Source organism: Malurus melanocephalus, unplaced genomic scaffold (genome assembly GCF_030028575.1).
Source record: "Malurus melanocephalus ecotype Western Australia unplaced genomic scaffold, MMel_1.1 scaffold_58, whole genome shotgun sequence".
Classification (NCBI taxonomy): domain Eukaryota; kingdom Metazoa; phylum Chordata; class Aves; order Passeriformes; family Maluridae; genus Malurus; species Malurus melanocephalus.
Genome location: NW_026623290.1, coordinates 111074 through 136916, shown reverse-complemented (window position 1 = coordinate 136916; position 25843 = coordinate 111074). Strand labels below are relative to the sequence as shown.

Genomic DNA, 25843 nt, shown 5'->3' with positions numbered 1-25843 from the left:
AAATAGCTTAGTCTGGTTTCTCTCAGCAGCTGAAAATAAAATAGCAGGTAATTGTCCAAAAAATAAATTGCTTGTAGTTTGCAATGTCTTTTATTTAATAGTTYTGTGGCAGATTTTTTACATAAAATCAAACCCCTACACCTCAAATATATCTGTTTAATCTAATATTATTTTTTTTAAAAAAACTGTATATTTACAGGATGATTCCACACTTCTAGAGTATGAAGTAGTGGTGGTGATAAATRTAACTGCTGTAAAAAAATGTTATGGCTTTTCACAAAAGGCAAGAAAAGTTGGCTAGAGGTAGTGCAAATGTGGTGTTCCTTGTGTTAAAGAGCATAGTTTGAGATCTGATTAAAGGTTAAAGAAGCTGAAGGCTTTAAAACTGTATTCTGAAGGGCAAAAAAAGATGTTTTTTTGTGAAATGAAGTAACTTAGGACTTAAAATTCAGAGAAGCTGATGAGAGAAGCCATTTTAAAATAACTTTGCTATCACTAGAGGTTTTATTTAATTTTGCATAGCCTACTTCTAAAGACTTTAATATGGAAAAATAAGTAAAAAGGCTGAGGGATATGGTATGATAAATTACTCAGTTAAAAAAATGTCTTAAATTGGCRTTTGAGCTTTAAGTCTTYGAAAATTAAGGTRATGCGAGACAGAAGATCAGACTGCAGTTATTCGTGAAAAACACAGATCATGCATGTTGTATGTCACTCATCTCCAGTGGGTTTTTCTTCAGCCAAGAATGTACAGCCACCCGTAATTTTATTTTTAGAGTTCAGTTCTAAAGATACAGTAACTGCTATCATAAGTTTTTCCCAACTTAATAATTACCTAAAGATCGATAATTTCAGGCATAGGACTTGTTCTGCTTTTCTAAAGCAAAATACTAAAAATTTCCATACTTTGTTTTTTTTCAGGTASAATTTCATGAAGGAAACCTTATTTCCTGACTGGCTTCCAGAGGATTTGTTCATGCTGTATTTTTCYTAGGTAAGAGTGGTTATACCTTGTGTTAATTTGTTCATTTCCTTCTTATTTTTTTGAAACTGAAATTTGCCTTTTTGCTACTGTGCAGATGGGAAGAAAAAAAACCCCTCTTTTATATGGAGGGGACATGTTACGTCATGTTTATGTGCTGCTTRGGTATAAATTTTGGTTGACTAAGGGTACTTAAGTGGGTTTTTAATTTTTATAGTACATGAATGCAGATACATATGTATTGTATTTGGCGGGAAAGGACAGTATTTGCATATAAACTGAACTTGTATGTCCCGTTTCCCTAGTCAAAACCTGCATTAAGTTTTGAAAATCGTTTAGGTTTTGTACTTAATGAGTTTGTAGCATTAGTACGTGAGGATGTTATAGAATTTATAAAGAAAATAGTAACCTGAGATTATAGGGATTTGTAGAGAAGGTGATTTTTGGGGCCTGCTTCTTGTTTTTGGAGACCTGGAGGCTAATGCTTAACAATGGTAGAATACTGGTTTTGTACTGTCGGGAAAACTTTGATTTATTCAAAGACACCTTCGTAGTGTTTTCAGAAAGTTTGTCGGTTACGAGTGTTAGGACTTACAGAGGTCTGTCTACCTTGTTTTCAAGCAAACCTGGTTTTGTTGTTTTTTTTTTTTCTTTAAAGGCTTTTACTGGATGTGTTTCCAGCGAATGAGATGACTGGTTGAGCAAACGACCTTGGGCAAAATTCTGTACTGTGCATTGCCAGGTATGTTACACTGTGTTGTGGGTTTTGGKTTTTTTTGTGGGKTTTTTTTTTTTCTTTTAATTATCCTGGAAATAATTTTTTTTCAAAATAAACATTAAACTTTAAAGCTTCAGTGTTTTACCTTGTTGAATCTATTTTCTTTTGAGCTTAGTGTATTTGGAAACTGTTAATATGTACATACTACAGCAGTGTTARTGTCTCCTGCATCTTTGAAGACTTCTGTGGTCACTCACAACTTTTWAACAATCTGCCATGACCACACTGACACGTGGTAAAGCCAAAGGATTGCCATCTCCTAAGGACATTGTCTAATCAAACTTCAGAAATGCTTTTCCTTAGTTCAGGGTATTGGTTCATTAACAAGGGACACATAACCTTTTCAAGAACTTGTTTATCCAATAAACTTTAAAATTCTCTTTGGTGTAGTTTTTACTCTAAAAGCTTGAAGTGGCACCCCGTTGTTACGAGGTATCTCSTTCTCCTCCTTGCAGTATAAATAAAGCAGCTTTTAATGGCTATTATTTGTTTTTACACTTGAGATTCTACTTTTAGGATCAGAGTAACATGCTGCCTTTGAGTCAGGCTATCACCAGTCCCTAATTAAAAGTTGGGGATATTGTTTGCCTGTCTTAACTGGTTCCTTTTCGCAGCTTCCCATGCTCRTGTACTTCAGTGCATGCTCAGGACCTTAAAAGCGTAAGGCGTCTTCATGAAGACACATGCATCAGAATTCTCAAAAATATTCTTGATGATTTGCTTTTTAAAATTACGTAATTCGTCATAATAACTAAAGAATACAATTGTGAACCCTCACCTGAGTGTAGCTGTTCTTTCTGGCTTGGATGAAGCATTCAGCCTGCTCGTGTAAAAGAAATTAGACACAATTTTCTATAAGCTTTACAAAAATGTCTCTTTGGATTGTAATAGACCTTTATCTGCAGTGAGTCACTGCTGATGTGCAAGGTAGAGTTCACATAATATTTATAGATATTGGACATGTGCCACCATCATGGATGTCCTGCMGCAAACACAGCTAATGAGAAAGGTGATATGTCAGTATGTTCCTGCAACTTCGTCGTGTAACTGATGGGAAGTGTGAGAACTAGAAGTCTGTGTTAGAAATGTCTCRTATCTCAAGGATGACAGGGCATATCTAAAATCCTATGTGAATTTTCAATTTTAAGGGTCAAAAATCACAGATACTGCATAGTCTATTATGATGAAGGCAAGACCAGCCTGAATCACACAAAAGTCTGATMATAACGATGGAACTGAAACTGTCAGACTCAGCTTATATTCCTGATACTAAATTCTGAAATGTTTGAATCTGCAATTTCTAACTGACCTGCTCTTAAAAAAAAAAGTAGAAAACAGTGCTCAAGAGCAGATCTTAGTGTTTTATAACTATGAAATTGAGCACTTTGATCTTAACGGTCTTGCATCTTTTCAGTATTATCCTCATGCTGATTGTGCTGAATAGACACTACAATAAAAGCAGTTTTCACAGTCCCTTTCGTGAGCTCTTGGAGCTGCCTTTATGGCAAGAGCAAGTTTGTTTTCATCTAGCAAATGGGCGCTTCGCCTCTAGGTTAAGTAAATCTTAGTGGGTTAGATGCTACTGGGTTTTGGAGGAAGTTCCAAGCTCATGGCTACMCTACAGTGTGCTCATAAGGATTGAGGAGAGCAGGAGAGTCTCTCAGGTTGAGTCCTAACCTTTTCAGTAGAGGAAGCTGTTCCTCTGGGCATACAAGCTCTAACTAGGCGTTCGCATAGAATTGATTGTTRTAGCATTGACATAGAACAACATTGGTGTGGTGATGCACATCTTTGCCAAAATACTTTGTTAATTAAATAATAAACACAAGAGAAAATGTGATAAAAGGTGATAGCTTTTGGATGTCTGACCTCAGCTCTTGCTGTAAAAGAAGATGCACTGTGTGATGGTTAGTACCAGTCTTGGGGTGAAGGAGCTTTGGACCTATGAGGCAGGACATCTATCATGTGGCATAGGCTTTACTCTACCTCAAGTGTCTGTAATTTTAAAACAAAAATAAGCCACAGTTATCAGACTATCTAAAAATAGTAAATTAATGTTTATTTTTAATTCCCTATTTAAAAATAAACATGGATTTTTTTAATCACCCGRGCTACAACAATTAAAGCAAGTAGTCTTATTAAAATATTTTGAGATTAGATAACAGGAAATACAGTTGGTAACATGGAAGGTTAATTTTTTTCAGCCAAGACTTGTATTTCCAAACTCTGGTTTCTGCCTTGTGGTGTAAACTTTGTAGTTTTGGTGATTTATTCTGTAGTTTGGGAGTGAATGTGTTTGGGATGTTAAAATTAAAAACTGAAAATATAGTGGTATGATTCTGCAATAGTGGAAAAAAATAACTCATGTGGATGAAGTGTAATACATTATCAACATCCTGGTGCTGTTTTTACAAAACTTATTGTTTGGTTCATCAACTCACTTCCAAGAAGAGAAGTGTTGCAACTACTCCATGATACCACTCTGACAAATGTAAGATTTTGTTATGCGCAAGTGTTCTGMGGYCAGAAGAACACAGCTCTGKTAGAATCYTGGTAGCACTGTCATTAGAGGAAGRTGTTTTATGGTGACAGCCATATTAAATAACCTCATTCAAGTTTCTGTCAAACTACTGTAGCTGTGTTCTTGTTCTAGAACTAAAAACAAGAACCAGTTGGAAAGCAGTGATGGATGTGTAGCTGTGCCGTSAGTTATTAAAGATGGCTGAGAGCTGTAAATTGAGAATCTTCCAATCATTAACTTCACCTGTCTTCATATATTAGATCGTAATTTTTAAGTGGCCTTTTTTTGAGTGTAATGATTCAAAGGGCCTAAGTAACTCTGTTTACTTGGTTCATTTTTCATGCTTTGCGTTACTGCTGGATGCCTCATGGATGGTCAGAGTCCAGCAGCCATGTTTTGTTTCTTCTAAAATGATGGATGGGCACTTCATGGAAGTTCTGTGCTTCCATTTAATAGCAGCTGCTTTTGCACATTCAAATACATTTTAAAGTATCAATATAYTTTAAACCTCTGAATTTCACGTTTGTTAGGATACTCTACATGCTTGTGCCMGTTTACTGCTATATGTTTTTATTATTTCCCTTTTTAAAAGGCTTTTTCTGTAACAATAGTTTCAAGTAAATTGCATCAATGAAGAATTTACGATCCTGTTAATCCAATCTTTCTACACATTTGAGTAGCTGTCAAATRGAAGAGTTTAGAGGATTGCACAGTATGCTGTCACTGGATAGGTTCATCRATTTTTATGTACTTGAGGCAATATTTCAATATGAGTAAATTCTGAGATCGCAAGAGAAGTGGTTTGCTTGTACCTGTCAGGAGGATGAACTTGGATGGCTCCTTTCACGTAGTTGAAATTYGCAGTAAAAAGGGAGTCCATGACTTGTTTAGAATTTTGGATTTTACYTTAATCTTGCTACATTTGCTGAAGGTAACTGATTAAAAAATTATTGGTACAGATTCCCGATAGGCATTTCAAAGTCAAATTTTCGCGGTTGGACCTTGCCCATACATAAGTAACTTTGAGATACAGAGTAGATAATTTGTTCCCTGTAAATGTGTTATATAATTGCCCTGCATTCAGGGGATATCTCCAGTTAATAAAAAGTGTTGTTTTCTATTGTGAAGGGCAAGTCAGTTTGCTTAAKCATACTTCCACTTGATGCCTAATAGATCTTTCAAAAATTTCAAAGGATATATTTTTGTTGTTGTTTCTTAATGGATTTGTGCGCAGGACTGGGTCTGAATTTCTTGGGTTGTTTGCAGTTCCTTAGTGGTACTTTCATTTTTTTAATAAAAATAGTAGCACATGCTGTGATCTAGGAATTCTTGGTTTTTTTGGTTTTGTTTTTGTTTTTTTTTTGTATTAGGGCTTTTGTAATAAAAGTTAGTGATTGGTCTTGTAGGCCTTAAGGTCTAGGTCTCTTTCATTTTTTTAATTTATTTTAATTCAAGTGTTTTAATGTCCCATTTTCCCTACAGATATGTTGAGGAATTGATTTGCTCACTGTAAGCAAAATAGCTGCTCTTGGTTGAAGCTCTGGTAAGTTGTTGTTCCTAATAACATTTACATTTTAGCTTTAAAAAAACCCAGCATCACACATGGCTATAAAGCTTAAGTGGCTGAAGGTTTTGGCTGAATGCATTCTGAATTYCGTTAGTGTGTGGCCACGTGTGCATGTGTGTTTCAGAAAAGGACCCCAGGATCATTCCTGCTGGGCTCTTAGGAAGTGAGCAGTACTTGAACAGTGCTCTCTCCCTGTCTGGCTGCAGAACAGCTTTCAGATCTGATTGGAATTCTGGAGGCYTCTGTGATTTGACTCCAGATTTCACTGAGAACTTTCATATCATAGTTTTGCTTGTTCAGAAGGGTTTTTGGTATGCATATGTCTGTCTCTAGAGATGTRCTACACACAATTTGGATTACAAATGGTGTGGAAAGTATAGCTGGAAGAACTTGCCTTACAAGCATCTTGTGCTGTCCTTATGCTTCTATCAGGATCAGTGAGAGCCTTTGAGCAGTTACTGTTTCCTGTTCTACAATTGTTCTGTTTCTGTTCTTCATTTGTAAAGCTCTGGCTTTGCACAAAATGATAAATGCCAGTACAATTTCCTGTATTTTTTTTTAAATTGAGCTGCTAGCTGATAGACTTGAAATCATTCCTCATGTAGTCAAAACACAAAATTGGCAGGCTTGAGTAGATAAATTAATTCAGTTCTGTACTGGATAAGTATAAGGACAGAATTTTTTCCCATTTCCTTAACTAAAAGGAATTTGAGCTGGACCTTTTGTTGTCTCGGGCACATTTTGTGACTTTACTGGGAGTTGCCCRTGGAAAGACACAAGTCCTTTTGTCTTCCTGTCTGCTTAAAATTCAGACTCCTTGATTCTGCATCTTTAATTAGGGCATCCATTGCATTTTGTGTACATGGATTAACTTTTTTTTTTTGGTGGGAACCTCTATTCCTGTAGCACTGTGCTTTGGAATATATGCTTTTCTTTTAAATGACAGTTTCTTGGAGCCCCTTCTTTCAGTCTGACCTGATTGAACAAGGCCTTCCTTAGGCTTCAGATAGCTTGGGAAAATGTTGTTCCAAGATGCAAATCTATTTATTTTAGTGGGTAGAAGACAATTTTAGCTGTCCCATGGCTGCATTTGCTAGCAGAGCTCTCCAGCAACCACTGCCTTCTGCATTGCCTCGGGTGCTGAGAGAGAAGCTGGTTTTGTACTCCAAAGTCCTGTGCTTCTCATCCACTCTGTGATATGGAGACTAATGTATAACTCTTCTGAAAAGGAAAAGGAGTATGTGGGGATAAGAATGTTAGGCCGTGTCAGTTTGGCCTCTTGCTTCTTCTGGCTCCCATGTAGTTTTGGACCAATTTTATCATTTGAGTTTTCAGTCCTGGAGCGAAGGAATTAGAAAAAGTAGCAAAAGACTTCATGGACTTTGAGGAACTAAGTTTTTAATTGTATACATGAGTTTTGATAAGCATTTAACCTCTTCTACTACTGTGGTCTGTAAGTTTTACCATTCAGAAGTYTTATKCTATTTTTCCCACTGCAGATGTGTKTAGAACAGCATATTTCTTGGTATATTTCTTTTCCAGCTATTCCTCAAAACTCTTCCTGTGCTATCCACTGATGCCTTCCTAGCCCCAGTGACCTGCTAGAATCTCTAAACATGTGTCTCACRTTTCATTTTAATACTACTCTTCATGTGATTGCTACATCTATGTGCGTTTTTTTCTCATTGGGTTGTAAATTAGCTATTGTCAGATCTGGCTTCTTGAGTCTTCCATCCTTTTCTGGTTTACAGTCCTTACCTAAAGGAAGGGGTCAATGTGAAACCCTTAAGTGACTTAGCTGAAGCAGTTGTCTACAAAAGAAGTTGCTTCAAAAAGCATTTGTGAAAGCATTCAAATGGGTGGATCGTGAAAGATCCTGTATTGCCTTGTCTGGTTAACATGGTGTTTAATTGAAGCACTGATTGTARGAGAAGAGAGAAAATTCTTGAAAACACCAGGAGTTTTATTAAAGTTGGCATAGTTTGCTTAATGCARTGAAATTCTATTATTTAAAAATAATATCCACAAAACAGTGCATTTGTGAATAAAGTCACATCTTATCTGGAATTAACCTTGAAATCTGACAAGCCTGACAAATAGCCTTCCTTAGCTAAAAATACCCAAACCTACATGAGTTGTGCTTTTGCTGCTCTGTTTAAGGAACATGTAACGGTGGTAAAAGCAGACTTAGGGCTGTCCAGAGCATTTAGCTCCTGATGAAGAGCGTACAGCATCACATAATGGACTTAGCTGTCGATAAAGGACCCCTCTGTTTTTTCCTCCAATGTAAAAGTTACTAGGGATGAGTCTTTGAGAATAAAACCTTGCTTTAATGAAYTTTGAAGTGTAGAACTTGAGGTTTGTTTTGCTCAGAAACTTATTCTGTCCATTCAGCTCCCTCTGTTGGAGTGGACTCCCTTTCCCAAGCAGGTCACCTTGGTTAAAAATTCAGACCTTAGATTTTATTCTGGAAAAGTTTGTAAATGTCTTGATGTTGTATGCATGGGTGTTGTACATGTTGGGCTTCAGTCTCACACTGGAGGAATGCAGGGTTRCAATGGACCTGAAATGACTGAAGCCATAGGATTAGCCATAAGGAATGTCTTTTATTGTTATGATCTCTTAATAGAGCAACAAATAATTGCAAAAAAGCTGAAGAGAAAAACTTTGTACATGCAGATGTTTCATATTTGTTGCCTTGAGCTTTTAGGCAGGTTCAGAATGGATAGCATGGAGTGTCGACATGGTACCAATGGTTTGAAGCAAACTTKGTCAGTATTACGTGATTACCCAGGTCCCTGATTTATCGTGACCAAAATACAGTGCTTGGGAACTGAACCAGTAACTTGTAGAAAACAGAAGCTTGACAAATGGGCAGATGTCTAATTGATTTTGCAAGAAGGAATGAAAGACTCATGCCATCTAGGAAAAAAAATGGGTTTTTCAGTATCTATCTCGAATGTAGGATCACTGTATATGTCTTCTTCAAGGAGTGTATTTTTGTAGCATTATTGAAATTTCTTAGTAAAATGTGTCTTAATTCCTGAGTAGACAAATGCTGTGAAATCTTTTAAAGCAAAGGTAGATTTCACGAGTGTAGAGACTGCTATTAATGTTTTGGCCATACCTGTAACATCTTTTTGATGTATGAATAACTTGGAGAGSAAGAATGTGTTCTTAATTATAATACCTTATCAGTTCTGTTTACTGCTAATTATTTTACAATGTTTAGAGACGAGTTTAAGATGAACATAATGGGGTTACTTGCAAAGTTCTTGGTCCAGTCCAATGTAGGTGAACCTAAAAAGGGAATTTGCCCTGAAATTGCTTTTGGCAGGTTCTGTGTGTTTAAGGCAGAGCGCTGACCCAACTGGAAAGGGTGACTAATACATAACTAAGTTACCTTTTTCAGAGGTGGGGAAAATTTATGCCAGTAATTGAATTTCCATATGTTAGGCTTACTAAAAACAACTAAACATTATTTTAATTGTCTTACTTATGGTGTTTTCACTGTAGGTATGTTAGTATTTCTGAGTCTTTGATTGTGACAAGAGTGGACAACTTTGTGGTGGTTATTTTTTTTCATGTTGTGATACCTTAGTCAAGGTGTTAAAATGAAAAAAAATGTTCAAAATTTTAATTCATTTTCAAAAGCATAAATAAATTTGAAATTAGGTTAGTGGGAACTGGGRAARAAAAAACAAACCAAACCCAAAGCAACCCCAAAACCAGCTTACTGTGAGGGAGAAGTACCTTCCAAAATATTTAATACCTCGTCTTAACTGAGGCTGAGTTGAATGTTTGAAACAAAGCGTTTCTTTAAACTTGAAGGTTCRGTTTCTGAAAACGTGAATGCTCTGGGTTAAATACTCCTGCAGTTAAACATTTTTCACAGTGCAGTATTACCAGATCCCACATTTCACTTCTGTGTGTTGCACTTTYCCATTCTATTTAAAACAAGGCAGTCTATAGAACAGCATAAAACAGGACGCATGGGTAGTTGTGAAAGTCGGACTGGGGCTTGTTGCATGGCTTCCAGCACTCTTTGCTTTGGTGTAACTGGTTATTTTGGGATGAGAGTGGGGTAGGGATGCTGAGGTAGAGACCACTAGATGGCCCCACTGTTTTTTGTTGGGCTGTGGGTARTTTCTGCATCCCTTGTCAGAATCTGCCCAGGATTATCAGGGAGCAGAATGGTGGTAAACTTAGCTTTCAGACTAAAATGAGGTTAAATTTATACACAGTCARAAGAATAAATTGATGTTGGAGTGCAGGTACTTAAAATCATGAAGACATCCTAAAACCCTTTTTGCATGTCTGCCGTAGAGTCAGCATTGGTTTCAAAGTTATATTCTTAACACTTAAATTCTTAACAATTGAAGTACCTTCTGTACTTCAATTTTGCAAATGAGGAAGAGTAGGGTTTTTTTTTTGAAGTGAATTGAACTTACATTTCTTGGAAGAAGATAGGAAGATGGGAACATTGGGTTTGTATTTATCCATGTGGATGTTGTTTGCTCAGTTTGGTTTGTCATTCACCTGTGGRCTTGGTTGCTGTTGTATGATGAGGACAGTTGGAATATGGATCAGGAGTCTTGCTAAAGGCAGCCAGCATGACTTGTGACCATTTTCATTTGCTTTCTGATGTGTCCTTTCCCACCAGTAACTAAACCAGTCATTCCATTTGCTTGTAAGTTTGTTTGCTGTTGCACTGTACATCTTTCATGAGCTGGAAAACTGGGTTAAGATGGTGGAGTGTCTTGTCTCCAGTCACCATCTGTCTGTAAAAAACCAGTTTTCATTGGTTTTGATAGATCTGTGTCTTGGAAGAAAGGAGCGTGAATAGTACTTTAAAATTTKGGCTTATTATAAGAACCTTGGTGTTCTACTAAGCAATGTCAGCTTCAGGAGATGGGCCAGCGCAATGAAAATGGTTGCAAGAGCAAATTTCTCAGATTCCCACTACAAATTTCACTAGTGGTTTAACACTGGGAAGAAATTTCAAATGGACTTCATGGATCCTGAAAGGGTTCTTGGACTTACAATAATTTCTCCCCTTTTTATAATTTTGGTTAAACTTCATATTTTTTTATTCTCGAATTGATTATTTGACATTGCTTCTGATAACAATAGATACTATGCTGGGTGTAACATGGAATGAAGCATCAGTTACATGTTTAAATTATCTTCAAGGTACAGTAGTTGAATGTCTTAGTTTAAAGCTATGATGTGTATTCCAACAGCATTTTTCTTCTAATTTTTCATAAAGAATCCATTCAGATGAAGAGTGTCAAAAGGAGTCTACGAATGAGACACCAAGATGGCAGTTCCACTGGGGATTGAGAGGTTGAGGAAATGGACTAATGCATGAGTGCTGGGATGTCTGTCCAAGAAAAGGATGTTAAAACGTGGACTCTCATGTTCTTAAACCAGAGAAGATCTGGGTTGTGATCATCCTATCAAAATGGACTTTGCATTTGAATTAATGAGTGACTRTCCAATGATGGATCTGTTTGAGGAGTGGGTGGCAACATTTTCCTTTYGGGTTGTGTATGCATAACAGGCAAATTAATTTGCTAAAAGATCTGTTGCTACCTCTTTYGAGAAAATGTAATTTTTAAAGTGACTTTAAATAAAAGGTTTTGATTTATTTCACACTTCGTGTTTGTCCTTTCTGGCTGAATATTTTTTTATTGTGTTGGTGCTGAAGTGGGTTACATTTTTGGTTGYTGTTAAACTGAGAAATACTTTAGCTAAGAACTGAAGGCAAGGTAAAATTTTGTGCTGTACTTGATTTCAAATGTGGTTTTCATTTGCAAATTAYGTTCACTTTGCCATGACTTCCAATGAATTTTTATTCGCTGGCTTGTTCATTCAGGTGCTTAATGTGAGGGGTTCTGAGTATTTGGCCTGTTGTCAGGGCACTGCTGCTGAACTTTGTGAAGTTATTTTAAGATGGAATTGATACCAATTGAAGGCTGAGAAAATACGACAATAAAGAAGTACTTGAATGTTTTGTGTAACTTTTTTAGGTATGTTCTTTGGTTGTGTGTGGGTACAGAAACTTTTTAACAGATTTCCTGGACTACAGACTTCCTGAATASTCTCTTTGGTCTTAAAATTGTTCTGTGCAAGTGTCCAACCTGCTTCACTGCTCTTGCATGTAGCCTTAGTGTTGCCATGCTGTACCATGTGTTTGGTGAGAAAAAATGGAGTTATTTTTGATGTTGCTACAATGAAATTTTAACCTTTGCAAATGAATTTTAATATGGCTCTAATGTTCAAAGTCATTATTTCCTTGCAGGTTTTTAGTGGATATAATAATTTATRTATTTCTTCTCCAGAGTTGTCTTTGTTTTGTGCTGGAGGGCCAAGATGATAAACCTGGTGCTGAGATAACCTTGATATTATCTTTGAAAGCCCAAACAAAATCCCATTCATTGTCTCTGTTTAACCATTTGTCTTGCTCAGACTATTTTGGAAATACCCATTTTTGCCATGATGAGTTGCTCATACCTGTTCCATCCAGCCATTTTGATGGTACATGCTTGCTCCAGTTTGGTTTTGCCATGTGTTTTTATGGTGGAGTTGGATACTGAGACCAACCTGAGGGGCTTCTCATTCAAATGAGTGGATTTCCTTAGTGTTACCCAGAAATGCTTGGAATGGTCTTGCATTGTGGTTTTTTTCATTCTTGCAGTTGAGATTTAAGGAGTRTTATGTAAATAAATGGTAAAGCAGAATTTTCTTAAATGGCTTGTGACATTGGAGAGTTCCTTATGAAACCCCTTGTGGAAAGAGGATAGGTGGTTGTAGGAGATGAATGGCAGGTCTGTGGAGGAATTAATGGGGACCATGTTGGTTYTACTGGTTGAAGCCAATGGTTTTGGACTGTTGGGATGCTGTACTGTGGATGTTCCCATAAAACCCCAGATGAGCCCATTACCCCTTTGTCCCCCAGTGGTCCCCAAGTGGCTGATGGCTCTGGCTTCTTGTGATGCTCGTGAATATGCAATATGTCCTTGTGCTTTAAGGATTTGGTTTTGCTCATGGAGGACAACTCATAGTCAGAATTAAGTGATCGGTGATGCTTGGATCGCCTCCATTCCCTTGGTGATACATCCTGACAATTCCAGGGTGTTGTGTTGGAGATGTTCATTGATTGATTTGCAGTTCTGCAGTTTGGCTATTGTGCGGCTTTAAAATTAATTTACTGTGTTAAAATCTGTTAATGACCATTAATGGGTTAAGAAAGTGCATTAGAAATAAGCACTTGGATGGTGTTGGATGGACTTTACCGTAGTGCCTTGGCATAGCTGATGGAAATGGTGCAGCTKTTGGATTTGAGTTGTTGGGGAAAACCAGCAGGGAGGCGCTGTGGAGCTGGAGGGCAATCTCTGCTCTCTGGGGTTGTTTTGGGAGCGGGTGATGCTCCTGTCCCCGCCTGCCAGTGCCAGCACTGAGGAGCAAAGGGGAGAGCTGTTGTCTGGGGATTCTGCCACCAAACTGGGGGGAAGCTGCCCCTTGGGTGGGGTGACCCCCCAGGGTGGGCTGTGSCTGCCTGCATGGCTGGGAGCCCCACTTCCATGCCTTCAAAATGGCTTGTAACAGCACCACTTCCTGTCCAGGGAGGAAGTAATTTTAGCCTAGGCACTGAAATATTTAGCAAATCTTTAAAACAAAAGGCACAAATTCCATTTCTTTCTGGCTTCCAAAGGGTGTCTGAGCCACATGGGGTTAAGGTGCCCCTTGAGCTGGGGTAGTTGGAAGGAGCCAGGGCTGTGGGGTAGCAGGCACCCTTTAGGTGGAGGCTCTCTCTTTTTTTGGTAGAAATGAAGGGGTGGGTCTATGGTACATCACCTGAGTTGTGGGGTAAATGTAGAGAGTGTCAATCAAAGGCAGAGCTCAGAGCTGGGAAGGAGCTCTAGATGGCGGCTGTGCCTTAGAGAGAGCGCGCTCAGCTCCGTGCCTTCCCCACCACTTTACGCAACTTTCCCTAACTTTCGGGCAGCCTCAGGGGGCCCCCACAGCCCCTTGCCTCTCCTAGGCACTAATCGGGGGCCGAGCGGACCTTTTTCGGGCAGAAAAGCAGCTTTTGAGGGCTCCTTTTTCGTGCCTTGCTGGAAAGAAGAAGCCGTGGAGAGAGCCCAGGTCGTTGTTTTTCCAGCTTAGAAGCCATGGCGTACCTCCATTTTTGTGCGCTCTCCTAATGAGCTTTTTCCCCCGGACATTTTTGTACTAATTACCGCTTCTTTTGCTTTATCGGCAGCATATTTTTGGGATTAGAATATATATTTTTTTTTCATTTTCTGAAATTTGTATTTTATCGGTATAATTCTAAATATTTTGGATCTAATGTTTTTCCACTACCCGAAACTAATATCGACTTGGTCCTGGCGGCGGTGCATGGATCAGGTAGGTGAGCAATTAATAATAATAATTTTTAGATTTCTGCCGTTTTGAGTACTTTGATTTTCGACCGATTTGTGCTGTATTGGAATGACGCAATAAGATACAGAGATTATTTGCATCCAGTGTTACTTTGGGAAAGTTTGCAGGATGCTCCTCTCCTGTGTTTATTCTCTGATTTTTCTTGTAAAAATGATTATTTGTTTTAAATCTCCGGTTTGCCGTGTTGATCAGTGTTGTGTATTGTTATAACAATATCATTGCAGCGTCAGGACTTTGTTCCTGATAATGAAAGCCAGTGAAACGAACTGGGACCTTACCTTTCTTTCAACTTTTGACAGTAAATACCTGGGCACAGGACTTCAAAGCAAACAGACACCCCTGACCCCCTTTTAATATTTAAGAATAAAAAGATGATGAGAAATAAGGACAAAAGCCAAGGAGAGGAGGGTTCAGTCCACAGCAATGCATCGAGGTATGACCTATCAACTTTCTTTTTTTTTTTTTTTTTGTAAAACCTGTGAATACCCTGTTTACTTTGACAGCCTTGGGTTACTGTCAGTGCTTAATAGAAAACATTTTACTGATTTTGCTTCCTTTTTAAGGAATGACCTTGAGATTGTTAGCATGCCACACCCTAATTTTTTTTGGTAGCAATTTCTGAAACTTGTGTTGTGACTTAAGGGCCCATGTCCTAGGCAAAAGGTACTGTACCTTTATTCAGGGCAGCCCTTGCCCCTGTATGATGTTTTTCCAGCTTTTGAATTTCAGTTTTTAGGTTTTTTGTGCTGTGAAAAATGACCTTGTCGGTTTAGCCATTGCTGCATTGCACCATTTTACATACAAGGCAAATTTTTCTTTGAAGAATCTCAGAAGTCTAAACTTTAACTGAGGGCCATAGAGAAGCCTGGTGTAGTAGTAAATTATAGTAAATAGGCACAAGAAAAAGTTACATGAATGAAAAAAAGCTTATTTTAAAATATAAAATGGAAAGTGCCTGTCTGTCAGAYACCTCTTACTTCAAATTTTATTTGAGCTTGTAGAACTTTGATTCTGTTGAGGTATTTTAGAATATTTTTACACATTTTAACCAGACTTTGTCCTGGTGGTGATGGCATTTTGTATTATAAAATATACACTGGGACTGTTAACAAGAGGCACCAAATGCTTTGCTTGTTTTGTTTAATGTATTTTTGCTCGGATTATTTTTATTTACTTTTCACAAGTAATGAGATTCTTTACAGATTTTTATAAACTTAACCTTGATGTGAGAAAAGTACGAAATACTGATAATGTTTGTTTGCTGGGAATACAGAAGTACAATTACCAAATCACTCRTTTTGTATTTAAAGGGTCAGCTCTTCCAAAAATTGGAAATTAAACTATGTGCATTTTTGTTTTCTAGTTTGTAAATATTACTGAGTTTTGCATTTTGTTAATTTTAATTGAATCTTGGCCTGTTTCTTTTTCTSTGGTGTTGCATTTTTAACCAACATTAATAAAAAAGAACTCTGAAGTGTCTGTTGTATCACATGTGCKCTATGTGATGTTCAGGTGTTTGAATTGTATTCTTGATGTCCAGTGTTTAACCTTTAAGAACAAGAACTTGAAATAGTGTGGAAATATATATATATTATCAAAGTACTGTAACCTTCTAGTATCAACTTGGATGGTGTTCTCAGTATGTTAAAATTGCAGTTASATTTTAAATTCTAAAATGGGTTTGGGTAAGTTTGTTTAATTTGGAATTATTACTAACTRAATTAGCCTCAGGGATTGTTGGAGCTTTGCATGTAGCACTTAYACAGAGCTTTTCTAATAATGCAGTTTAAAAACACATCAGATTTTCAATTTGTGCTTTCTTTACTGTAAATGCCGCACACAAAATATTGTGGAAAAAATCAATATTTATAAAAAACATGTATGATTCAGTTTATATAAATTTTTATGCTTTTTGAAGTGGAGATTATCAACAATAACAGCAATAGRCATAATTTTTGAGGAAATTGAAAGTATTTTATCAGTGTTGGAAAGGAACAGGAGCTAAAATTTGAGCCATGTAGCAGGAGTCCCACAGGGGATTTTGTCCTTAGGGGTATGAGATTTGCATAGTGTCTCGTGTTCTTTTGGGGTTTTCATTGAAAGCTTATTTATCATAATTGATCCATTTACATTTAACACCTGTTGTGTGAGGTTACCCTTCTCCCCCTTCACATCTTTTTTTTTTCTCAGAATAAACCTGCTGTGTGTGACACCAACACACCTGAGGTGTGGGAACAATCGAGCACAGGATATTTGCAAGTGAACCCTGTTGAGCTTATTTGTGAGCTGTGAGTCAGCTCAATGTCATAAATGGGCTTTACTTCCTGAGGTTGACCTGAAGCAGGGGAAATGATTTCTAGGAAGTAAAGCCACGACTTTGATGTACTGTAACCCAGAAATGCACCAGTGTTTGCATTTCACGTGCTGCTGAGACCAGCTTGGCATCCGTGAAAAGTACTTGAACATGGACATTCCACAGTCCTGGTGGGAGCCCTGGGTGGTGGAGGAGGTGGACATGGCCAGTGCCATTCACCTGGGCTGGAGAAGGGTTTCAGAGTGGAAGAAAATACARTTCTTGCACACCATTGTAGTGTCCAACTGAGGGACTGACTCCCACCTCTCCAGCACTAAGGAAATAACAGAGGCCTGTGCTGAATAAGTAAAAATGCTTGGGAATTGCCCCAAAGCAGATGATTATTCTTGGGGAGGGAGAGATGGTGTTAACTCTTTACTGTTTGTAAGCTGAAGATGGTACTGCTGCCTTTCCAGGTACCCAGCAACACCTGTCCTTTGTGCTTTGACACAGTAAATTGAACCTGGAGCTCAGTGATTTCATGCAGCTTTCCCTAGCTGGGGTGAAAGTTGCTCTGGGTCTGCTGCAGCTCCAGCTGACCCCCACCTGTGTGTTTGGGACTTGCATGAATAATTGAAGGCAATGTGGTGTATTTTCTAGCGTCTTCTGTGCTGCGTGTCTGAAAGTCAGGTRGTGTGAAGGTACGGCCCTGATGGGAAGTGCAAAGGCCCGGGGCAGGCTGGGGCCCCCCTGAAGCCTGCACTGAGTTGTGCAGGGATAGCAAGTAACAGGCCTGTGGGATACCTTGTTTTTCTTTCCTTTGGCCTGTATCTGTTGCAGCTGCTCTCCCACCACTGAAATACCKGACATGGGAACGGTTTGAGCTGCAGACTCTGCAGGGCTGGACAAGCCCTTGTGTCTTTATCCAGCTTTGGGCTTTTCTGCATTGAAACATCTTTTTTTTTGGGGAAAAAAAGGTCGCGGTGGGTTGGCTCCCAGGCCGTTTACTGTGCAGAGCTGGAGCTCCGAGGTCTGAAATGGCGTGKTTTTGCTCAGCAGCCACCTCCCAGCGCAGGGCTCTGCACAGCACAACACCCTCGCCTGACGTGGCAGCCATTTTATGGAGATGTCGGCACACACGAACCAGCGCTTGGCGGAGGGGAGGAGAGGAGGGGAACGATCGCGTTAGGCACAAACTGCCCTCCGTGCGTGGCGCTGCGAGCGGAGGGCAGCCCGTGCTTGTCGGGGCAGCGGTGGGGCAGGCGCGGGCGGCTCGGGAGGGCTGCGGCGGCCGGCGCTGTCACAAAATGGCTGTTCTTTGTGCCGCACTGCTCGGGCGCCGCGGGAAGCGGCTGCGGGGTTCAAAGGCCGCCCTGCGCCGGCCGTGCCGCCATTGGCTGCGAGCGCCGCGCGGGCCCCCGGGAGCGGCGCGCCGGGAGCGGGCGCTGCTGCTGCCGCTGCTGCTGCTGCCGCTGCCGCCTCCCCCCGCTTCCGCTCAGCTGCCGGGCGTGGGCTCAGGCTGCTTTCAGTTTAAGGGCTTTTTATTTTAATAGTGAAAGCTATTTTGAGAAGTGACTTGAAAAGAACAAGGGCTATTTTTGCTGCGGGTTTTTTYYTTTTYYTYCCCCCTCCCCCYTTATTTTTTAACTTCAAAAGGAATTGTGGAATGCCGTATTATTCCTGGAACATTTGTCCTTTTAAAAAAAAAAAGAGTTACAGCTTTCAATATCCYTAAATCACCAGAACTCACTGTTTGCTTTCAGTGTGCATGAACATGTTGGTTTAAATCCTCAGAATATTTTGAGTTTTTATCCAGCTGACGGGTTATTTCTTAGCTGTTGTGGCCATGTGCATGTGCCGAGGCTTTCAGTTTCATTTGTACCGCTGCATTCTTCAAAAAGGATTCCCCCCCCCCCCGCCATCTCTCTTTTTAAGCTTTAACCCTTTGTGAAACTGTCCAGAGCCTTTTTTTTGAAAAGGAAAAACGCTTGATCAGTGCAGGATACAAAAGGAATAATGTGCAAGGAATTCATATGAATCGTGATGCAATGTGTGTGCAGCACAAAGGAGATGGTTCTTGTTTTGCTTTGTTACTTCTGTTTCACATTACCCTCGTGAAGGAAGTGTCTCATCTAATTACGCATGCACAATCCTGAGGCTTTCAACTCCTCTGTTCCCTGTTTTGTGATTGCTGCCAGAGATGGATACAGTATATACAGTGCTATAAAAAGGGCTCACCAACTGCAAGAAGCTTCATTTAGCTGGAATTCATTGTCTTCTGGATTGTTCTTTTTTTAGTTAAACATCTTAAGTTAATTAATAAAATTTTATACATCCTTTAAAATGCATTACTTTTACTGAATAAAATTTAGAAAAGGGAATAAAGAGCTCACGTGGGKAATTCTGTAACGCTGTTTGTGTAGCACGGCCTGTGCTGGGGCAGGGGCGTTGCCATGGCTGAGTGCACATGTGTGCAGGCGTGTTCCCAACTCCAGGAGTGCCTTCAGCCAAGGCAAGCTGACRTGGCTCAGGTCAGGATTAGAGCCTGTTCCCCTTTCTGTCGGGTTGATGTTTCACCTGCTGCACTGTGAGGGCAACAGTTGCCCTTATCTGCACCTTCCCCCACTTCCTCCAGCGCTGGAGCTGAGCTGCGGCTCGATGGTGGCATTTCCAAGAACTCAGATCCCGGCTGTGCCTTGGGAGCAGTGCTGGGGCTGCCATAACCACACTTCTGCCTTCAAATCCTTCCCCTGGTAGCTTTGACAGGGCTCAGAAGGAGGGCCAGCAATTTCATTGTAATCTCTCCAACTCGGTGTAGGGATATACCAGTTCCTGTCTTCGTTTTCATGTTTCACCCCTCGGAAAGTTGCCCATATCATTGGCAGGTTACTGAGCTGCCAGACTTGTSTGAGGAATTTTTATATTGGCACGTCTCTCAATTCAGGTTCATCAGTGCTGGTTTTRAGGAGCAGGTGAGGGTACCAGTGGCAGATGCAGACTGGCCATGAGGTGAAGTACCTGGGACTGTGAGCAGGAGTGTAAAGACTGAACTGAAGCTTCTGATTCCATGGACTGGCTGCTTTTGAACTCGAGAAAGCCAAAGTAAACCTACTTTGGGTGGGTTTGGTAGCTTATGCTGAAATTGCATCTCCCGATACATAACCTAGAGGTGTGTGTATCCACTGTATCTTGTTTCATGTTGCACACAACAGCCCCAGCAGGAATTGCAGTGTTAAATTAGGCTGCTAAATTCTGGAGATGGAAAAGGCTTCTAAATCTCTTCTTGCCCCTAGCTGAAATCCAGTGCAGGAAGGAGCTGATAATGGCTGCAGAAAGCTTCTGTTCTGTTTTATCTCTCCTTTCCTTCAAGGAAAATAAGTACAAACAGCACAGCACTGGGGGAGGGGATGGCCTGGATTACCATAATTAGATAGAAGCAGCCTTCTAGCAAAGGATGTGATGTTCTACTGACATGGTGTCTTACATCAATCTTTCTGGTGTGCTTTTTTTAAAAGACGTGCTGAAATTCCATGTGAAGATGCTCTTTYAGTAGGTGCTGGTGTGTGTATAAAGCCCATCTTCACATCCTGTAAAGGAGCCTTGAAATGAAAGCAAAAAAGCCCTGAGGAAAAGTTTACCCTCAGTGACTTGCAGTGAAGCTTTTGTAAGTCTGTCACACTGTTAATGCCTCTTTTTCTTAGAGCAGGGAGTGTCTTTTGGATACTATGAGCCAAATGTTCCTAAGTCTTTCCAAATGTGCAGCAGCTCATTTTACTTAATGGCTTGTGCAGCACTGCTGCTGAATTACAATTTTCAATCTTTGTATTTATCTGTGGGCTGAGATAACCTACACTGTATTACATGTGCTTTTCTGGCCTTGATTAAGAAGGGTTAAATATTAAAAAGTTTGTAACAGTGATCTCAGATTCCTTTCTGGTATTGTGCTGGAAGTGCTGGCATGGCGTTTGGTCTTGGCAGGGTTCAGTGCAGTGTGTCTGCCAAGCTCCACAGACGGGATGGGGTGGGATGCTGAGCACTTCATTGCTCACCAACCTTTACCCCAGCTATGAACAAGGGTGTTGCAATGTCAAGAATCCACTGACTCCAGAACAGCCGACTCCTTAGGAAAAGCTGTGTTGTAACTATTTATGTTTCTTGCAAGTGTTATTGTTAGGTATAGGTGACTTAATAGAATCGCTAACATGTTAATTATAGGAGTCGTTTGCATCTCTCTTGGGGAGRAATCTCAGTGCTTCACTGCAGTATCACCAGTTGAGCTTTGAATGCCATGTGCTGTCTGTAAAATTCAGGCTTACTGATGAGCCTTAAATCTCTTGGTTAAAAACAGCTTTTAAAACTCACTTGGAATAACCCCCCGCTCAGACCAGATTAGGCTCCCTTTTTCTGAACTGCAGCTCACCTGGAACCAGAAAAGGAGTTTCTGCACCATCATGTTGCTGTTAGGGTTTAGGTCCTAAATTTCCATATACACCACGTGTCCTTAATCTGAGAGGTTTTCAAGGAACCTTGTAAATGTAAAGGGAGAGAAAGCATCCACCTTTTCTATACTAATTGTGCATGCACGCTCCAGTCCCCTTCATGCATCCCTTTGCCAGTGGGATGCACTCGTGTATAGAGTCCCCTTTGTGCTGTCCCTGCGCTTCAGCCTGGCTGTCCCCAGCGGGACACCACAGCGGTGGCTGGAACGGCGGAGGCACAGGGACAGCCATGCCTGCTGTTTCACCTGAGGAAGGTGTGCACCCCTGGGCTCCGCTCCTCTCATTGCCTGGGCATGAGGAGGTGCTGGAGCTGCCAGGAGCCAGCGGGGTCCTCCCCCTGATGTGGGATGTGCAGCCCGGAAACGCTTTGCTGCCTCCCGGGGAGGGAGAGACGGGCCCTTTCAAAGCCTGAGAACTGCAATTGTTCTCCCYTTTCAGTGCAGGGAAAGGGAAGGATGCTGCCTTGGAGATTATCAATGGTGCTCTTTAATCAAGCAGACAGGTTTTGACTCYTTTTGTCCCTCTGACATTTTTTTTTCCTTTTTTTACCTCTTTTCCCACTAAACATCTCAAGCATTTTTAGCCTCTGGCTTAAAGATCAGAGAGTGAGAGAGCCAGCTCTCCCTATCATGAATGAATTGCTCCTTTTGCTTGCTTATGCAAGCACAACATAGTGTCTTTGTAGTGGAGGAAAAAAAAACCCACCCGCTTTTGGAAAGTCTTTATCATTCAGGATAGATGCAGTAGAACAGCGAAGGATATATTTAGCTCTGCCTTTGGCATTTGGGAGTCCTGTGGTGGGGTGAGTAGCAGTGGCCAGAATAGGCTGGGGAGCCTCACAGCCTAGTTGAGATGGATATTTTGGAGAGATACCTGCTGGGTGCATAATCCCTCAGCTGGTAGAGCAGCACCATGGCCCAGTTGTGCCTGGTGATGTGTAAATGTAATGAACACCCAACCCTGCRGGCCAAGTTTGCAGGCACAGGTGGGACAAGTGTGGATTCTCAATGGGAACTTCTCACTTGCCTGTTTAAGGGGGAAAAAAAAAGTTGCTGGTCACAAAGTGAGGTTGGGGAAATACTTTTCTGTTTTTTTTGAAGGGTATGTTGGCAACCTGGAAGAAGCAACCCTGTCACCATGGGGGTTTGTTGTGCTTCTTGAAAGCTGGTCCAGAGTTGGACTAACCATATTTTGAGTATTCAGATTTGTGTGAGACTCTCTCCTGAATAGTATGAGGAGCCTGGTTGTGTTTAGGATATTCTAGTTTAAGTTCCTGCTCAGAGACAGATCAGTGTTTAAAAGTACCATGCATGGCTATGGAGAACAGAGGAGCTGGGAGTATTTTTCTTCCTTCTCTTCCCCCCATTTCTACTTTTCCCTACAGGAAATAAACTGGAAAAAGCTCTTTCACCGAGTGACCCTTCTCAAGGCTTCTCACTGAGGAAATCTTTGCCTTGGGAGACAGGCAGGCACCAATCACTTYTTAGTAGACTTCCAGAATAAAATCAAGGGAACTCAAAAAGTTTGAAATGAATTTATTTCTCTTCAGTGTCACAATCTGYCCTTCACTTCCATGTGCTGTGTCTGTATGGCCTTATCTATGTTTCTGTGGTATTTGCTAATTTTCACCCTGCAAAACAAGGGACAAGATCCCATGCAGTGCTGTGGTACTGCATTATCTCCTCCTCATCCAATGATCTATAGCCAGAATCCATCTTATATTCCTCTCCCTGGCTTGTTTAGCCTAAAGGTTAAATTTAACATGGTTTCAGTGCCTTTTTACAGCTACCCTGTGACTTGAATGCACACATAAACATTGACGATACTTGTTTGTATTTGCAATATATGTAGACATTTCATATATGTTTATACRGAAACAYAGAATGGTTTGGGTTGGAAGTGACCTCAAAGATTAYCTCATYKGAATCCCCCTGCTGTAGGCAGGAACACCATCAACTAGACCAGGTTGCCCAGAGCCCTATTCAACCTGGCCTTAAACACTTCCAGGGAGGAATGGGGCGACCTGTGCCCTCTCTGGGCAACCTGTGCCAATGCCTCAGCACATTACAGTAAGGAATTTCTTTCCTCRTATCTAAATTGTTTTCTTTCAGTTTCAAGCCATTCCCCCATGTCCTATCACTATATGCTTTTGTAAATAGTTTCTCCGTAATAAGGAACATCATATTTACAGATCAGGTATTCAAATGAAATGTTTAACAGCATTACAGTCCCCACAGTTGGTGATTGCCCCTTCTGTGGTTTGTCACCGTTCCTGTGTGTCGCACAGTTTGTGCAGGGCACTTTGGGAAGACAGACCTGTTTAAATAGTTTTAAGCTGGTGGCCTGCACTGGCTTTGCTGCTCCGTGCTTTGGAGTAAATCTCAGGCTTGTTCTGCTGGTGGATGGGACCAGCTGGCGGTCTGAGATGAAGAACTGTGGGGGCCCAGGAGTTCTCTCAGGTAGAGTTGATTTCCAGAAACCCCTGGTCTGGACCCTGCTGTGGTGCTGCCGTGGCCAGTGGGGCTGTGGGGCACAGGGTGTGGGGTTGGACTGACCCAGTGGCTGCCCTGGACCCTGGGCTGCTCACCCCTTTCTCAGGATCTGTTAGGCTGGAAAAGACCCCTGAGATCATTGAGTCTGATTATTACTTTTCCACTCGTTGACTTGCCTGCACTGCCAAGCGCAGTTTATTTCCACTGTTCCTGTTTACTGTATAGGCTTGGTCTGGATTGGGTTCTAGCTGGTGGAAACCTGCTGTTTGTCTGGGCTATCCAGATGTGTTATCAGGAAGCCTGGCGGGCCCAGCCAGTGCTGCAGGCTGAGTAGGGATGGGAGCAAGGAGGAGCTGTGTCCCATTCTCCTGCCTGTGGCATTTCGGTGTCAGTGAGCCGTGGATGTGCACCTGGGTGTCAGTTATCCACAGCACACGTGATGCTGTGGTGAACAATGCACAAGAGTTCAATGTAATAACAGTTCCTGATGTTATCCAGCCCCTGATGTYATCCAGCCATGGGATAGTCTGCCAGGGACTTTCTCCAGCCCTCACGGGGTGGTTTCACTGGTGCCGAATCCCTGCAGAGCTTGCGAAGCCCAATGGAATGTTGCTGTTTGGATTCAAACTTGTTTAGATTTGAAACAGTCACAACAGTTCTTAAAGCTGGGAGGAGCATTGCTTGTGGGAGGGTCTTGAGTTATTAATCCCCCTTTATTCCCCTGTCTGAATTCAAGTTCTGTCCCTCAAAAGCCACATTTTAAACACTGGGGGAAAATGGTCCCAGTTAGAACCATTCCCCAGTCAGTTCTTGGTTTCACAAATGTGTATTGGGGTCATTTTTTCAGCTGTCTCACACCTTCTGGAAACACATCTACTGTTTGTTCTTAGAGCTTATAAAATGAGTTACTGGCTGCAAAGATGATCCCCTATAGAATGAAGTCATATGTGAAATATTAAGTCTGGAGGCTTCAAGGCACGTATTAATTGCCTTTTAAACTCAGATGCCTGAYTGTAAAGGGTCTTATCACTGCCGTTCAGTTGCTTATTTCTTGGAAGAAACATGTCCTTTTTGGTAAGGAATGATTTAGTTTTGCTGCCCCTGAAGTCAGGAGCAGGATCTTAATGAAAACAGATTTATAGCCTGAAGTATTTCTTAGAAACCAGAGGAATGCATTTGGCTGAGTCTTTGCAGATCTCAACTTTTTTTAGGAGTTTCTCATTTCAAGGAAGTTACCAATGGTCCATCTGTTGCTTTCTTTGATGTTCATGGGTGCTTTTGGAGGAGGGTGGTCTGGTTGAATTGTGATTTTTGTGACAATTATAGCTTACCCTCACTTACAGTTTAATTGAAAGTAGGTCTTGTTTAGATGCTAACTTAGGGGCATTAAACCAGGACAAATTCCAAAAATAACGTCTGAAAAGAGGACTTAAATCTCCAGGTATGTACAGACCTGACTTGACATCTAATATTGCTAATACATTATATTCCATTGGCAGGTAGAAGTGCTTCCTGATTATCCCAGTGACAGTTAGAAAGGATTACTTTATGAAACAAACCTTTCAGTTGTTTTCTTTTTAAAATTAGTTCAACATAGAAATGAAGACAAACCCTTATTTTGCCTTGAAAACAGGTTGCTCATTAAAAAAAAAAAAAATATTTGCAACAGCCTTCAGAAGGACATAACCACTTCTCATCTGTGTTTCTTTCCTTAGTAGGGCAAGCAGGTGTGCAGGTAAATACCCGCATGTGCAGATGTGTATGTCGCCAGAGAAGTCACCCTCTTGTYAGATGACACAGTTTGCAGCCTGAAAAAAAGAATTACAGTGTTCAGATAATGTGTGGATGAAGCACATTGATGTACAGAGAGCCTGTGTCCTTGAAATAAAGCTTAGGGCTTTGAGGAACAAAGAGCTGCAAAGCAGGAGGAGGACACTAATTACTGCTCTGCCTCTAAACAAAAACTGTCAGAGCTGTCTGGCCTCAGTCTTGCTTGGGCTGTTACAATTCCTTCCAGCTATTGCTAAGAAATTTGATTGAAGGAAAAGCTGTCTTCATCTTCTGTGCATCCCTGTGGGACACGGGACACCAACAYGYCTCAAGCAGAGCCTGCTGTTCCCAMTTTCTGTCGTGACAGCAGAGCTTTGGATGCCTCCAGATCCCRTTCCTTTGGGGAGGCCCAGCGGGATGGTGTCCTGCTGAGACCTGCCCGTGGACACCATCTGTCCCCAAAACTGCTGGAGTGGCACCACCACAGGTT

The 25843-nt window shown here is 40.9% G+C and overlaps 1 protein-coding gene across 7 annotated transcripts in view; it reads left to right on the top strand.

Moving 5' to 3' along the window:
* The window catches only part of CHD2 (chromodomain helicase DNA binding protein 2), an 83112-nt gene that overhangs the window by 16337 nt on the left and 40932 nt on the right, over nt 1–25843 (top strand). For 4 of the 7 annotated variants that reach the window (XM_057365802.1, XM_057365806.1, XM_057365800.1 and 1 more), the window contains exons 2-6: nt 922–994; nt 1641–1724; nt 5764–5824; nt 11118–14263; nt 14599–14732. In XM_057365802.1, the coding sequence (XP_057221785.1) occupies nt 14671–14732 (62 nt within the window). In that variant the 5' untranslated portion in view covers nt 922–994; nt 1641–1724; nt 5764–5824; nt 11118–14263; nt 14599–14670. Of the gene's footprint in view, nt 1–921; nt 995–1640; nt 1725–5763; nt 5825–11091; nt 14268–14598; nt 14733–25843 lie in introns of all 7 variants that reach the window. The other 3 variants (XM_057365803.1, XM_057365804.1, XM_057365805.1) reach the window with 3 other exon arrangements.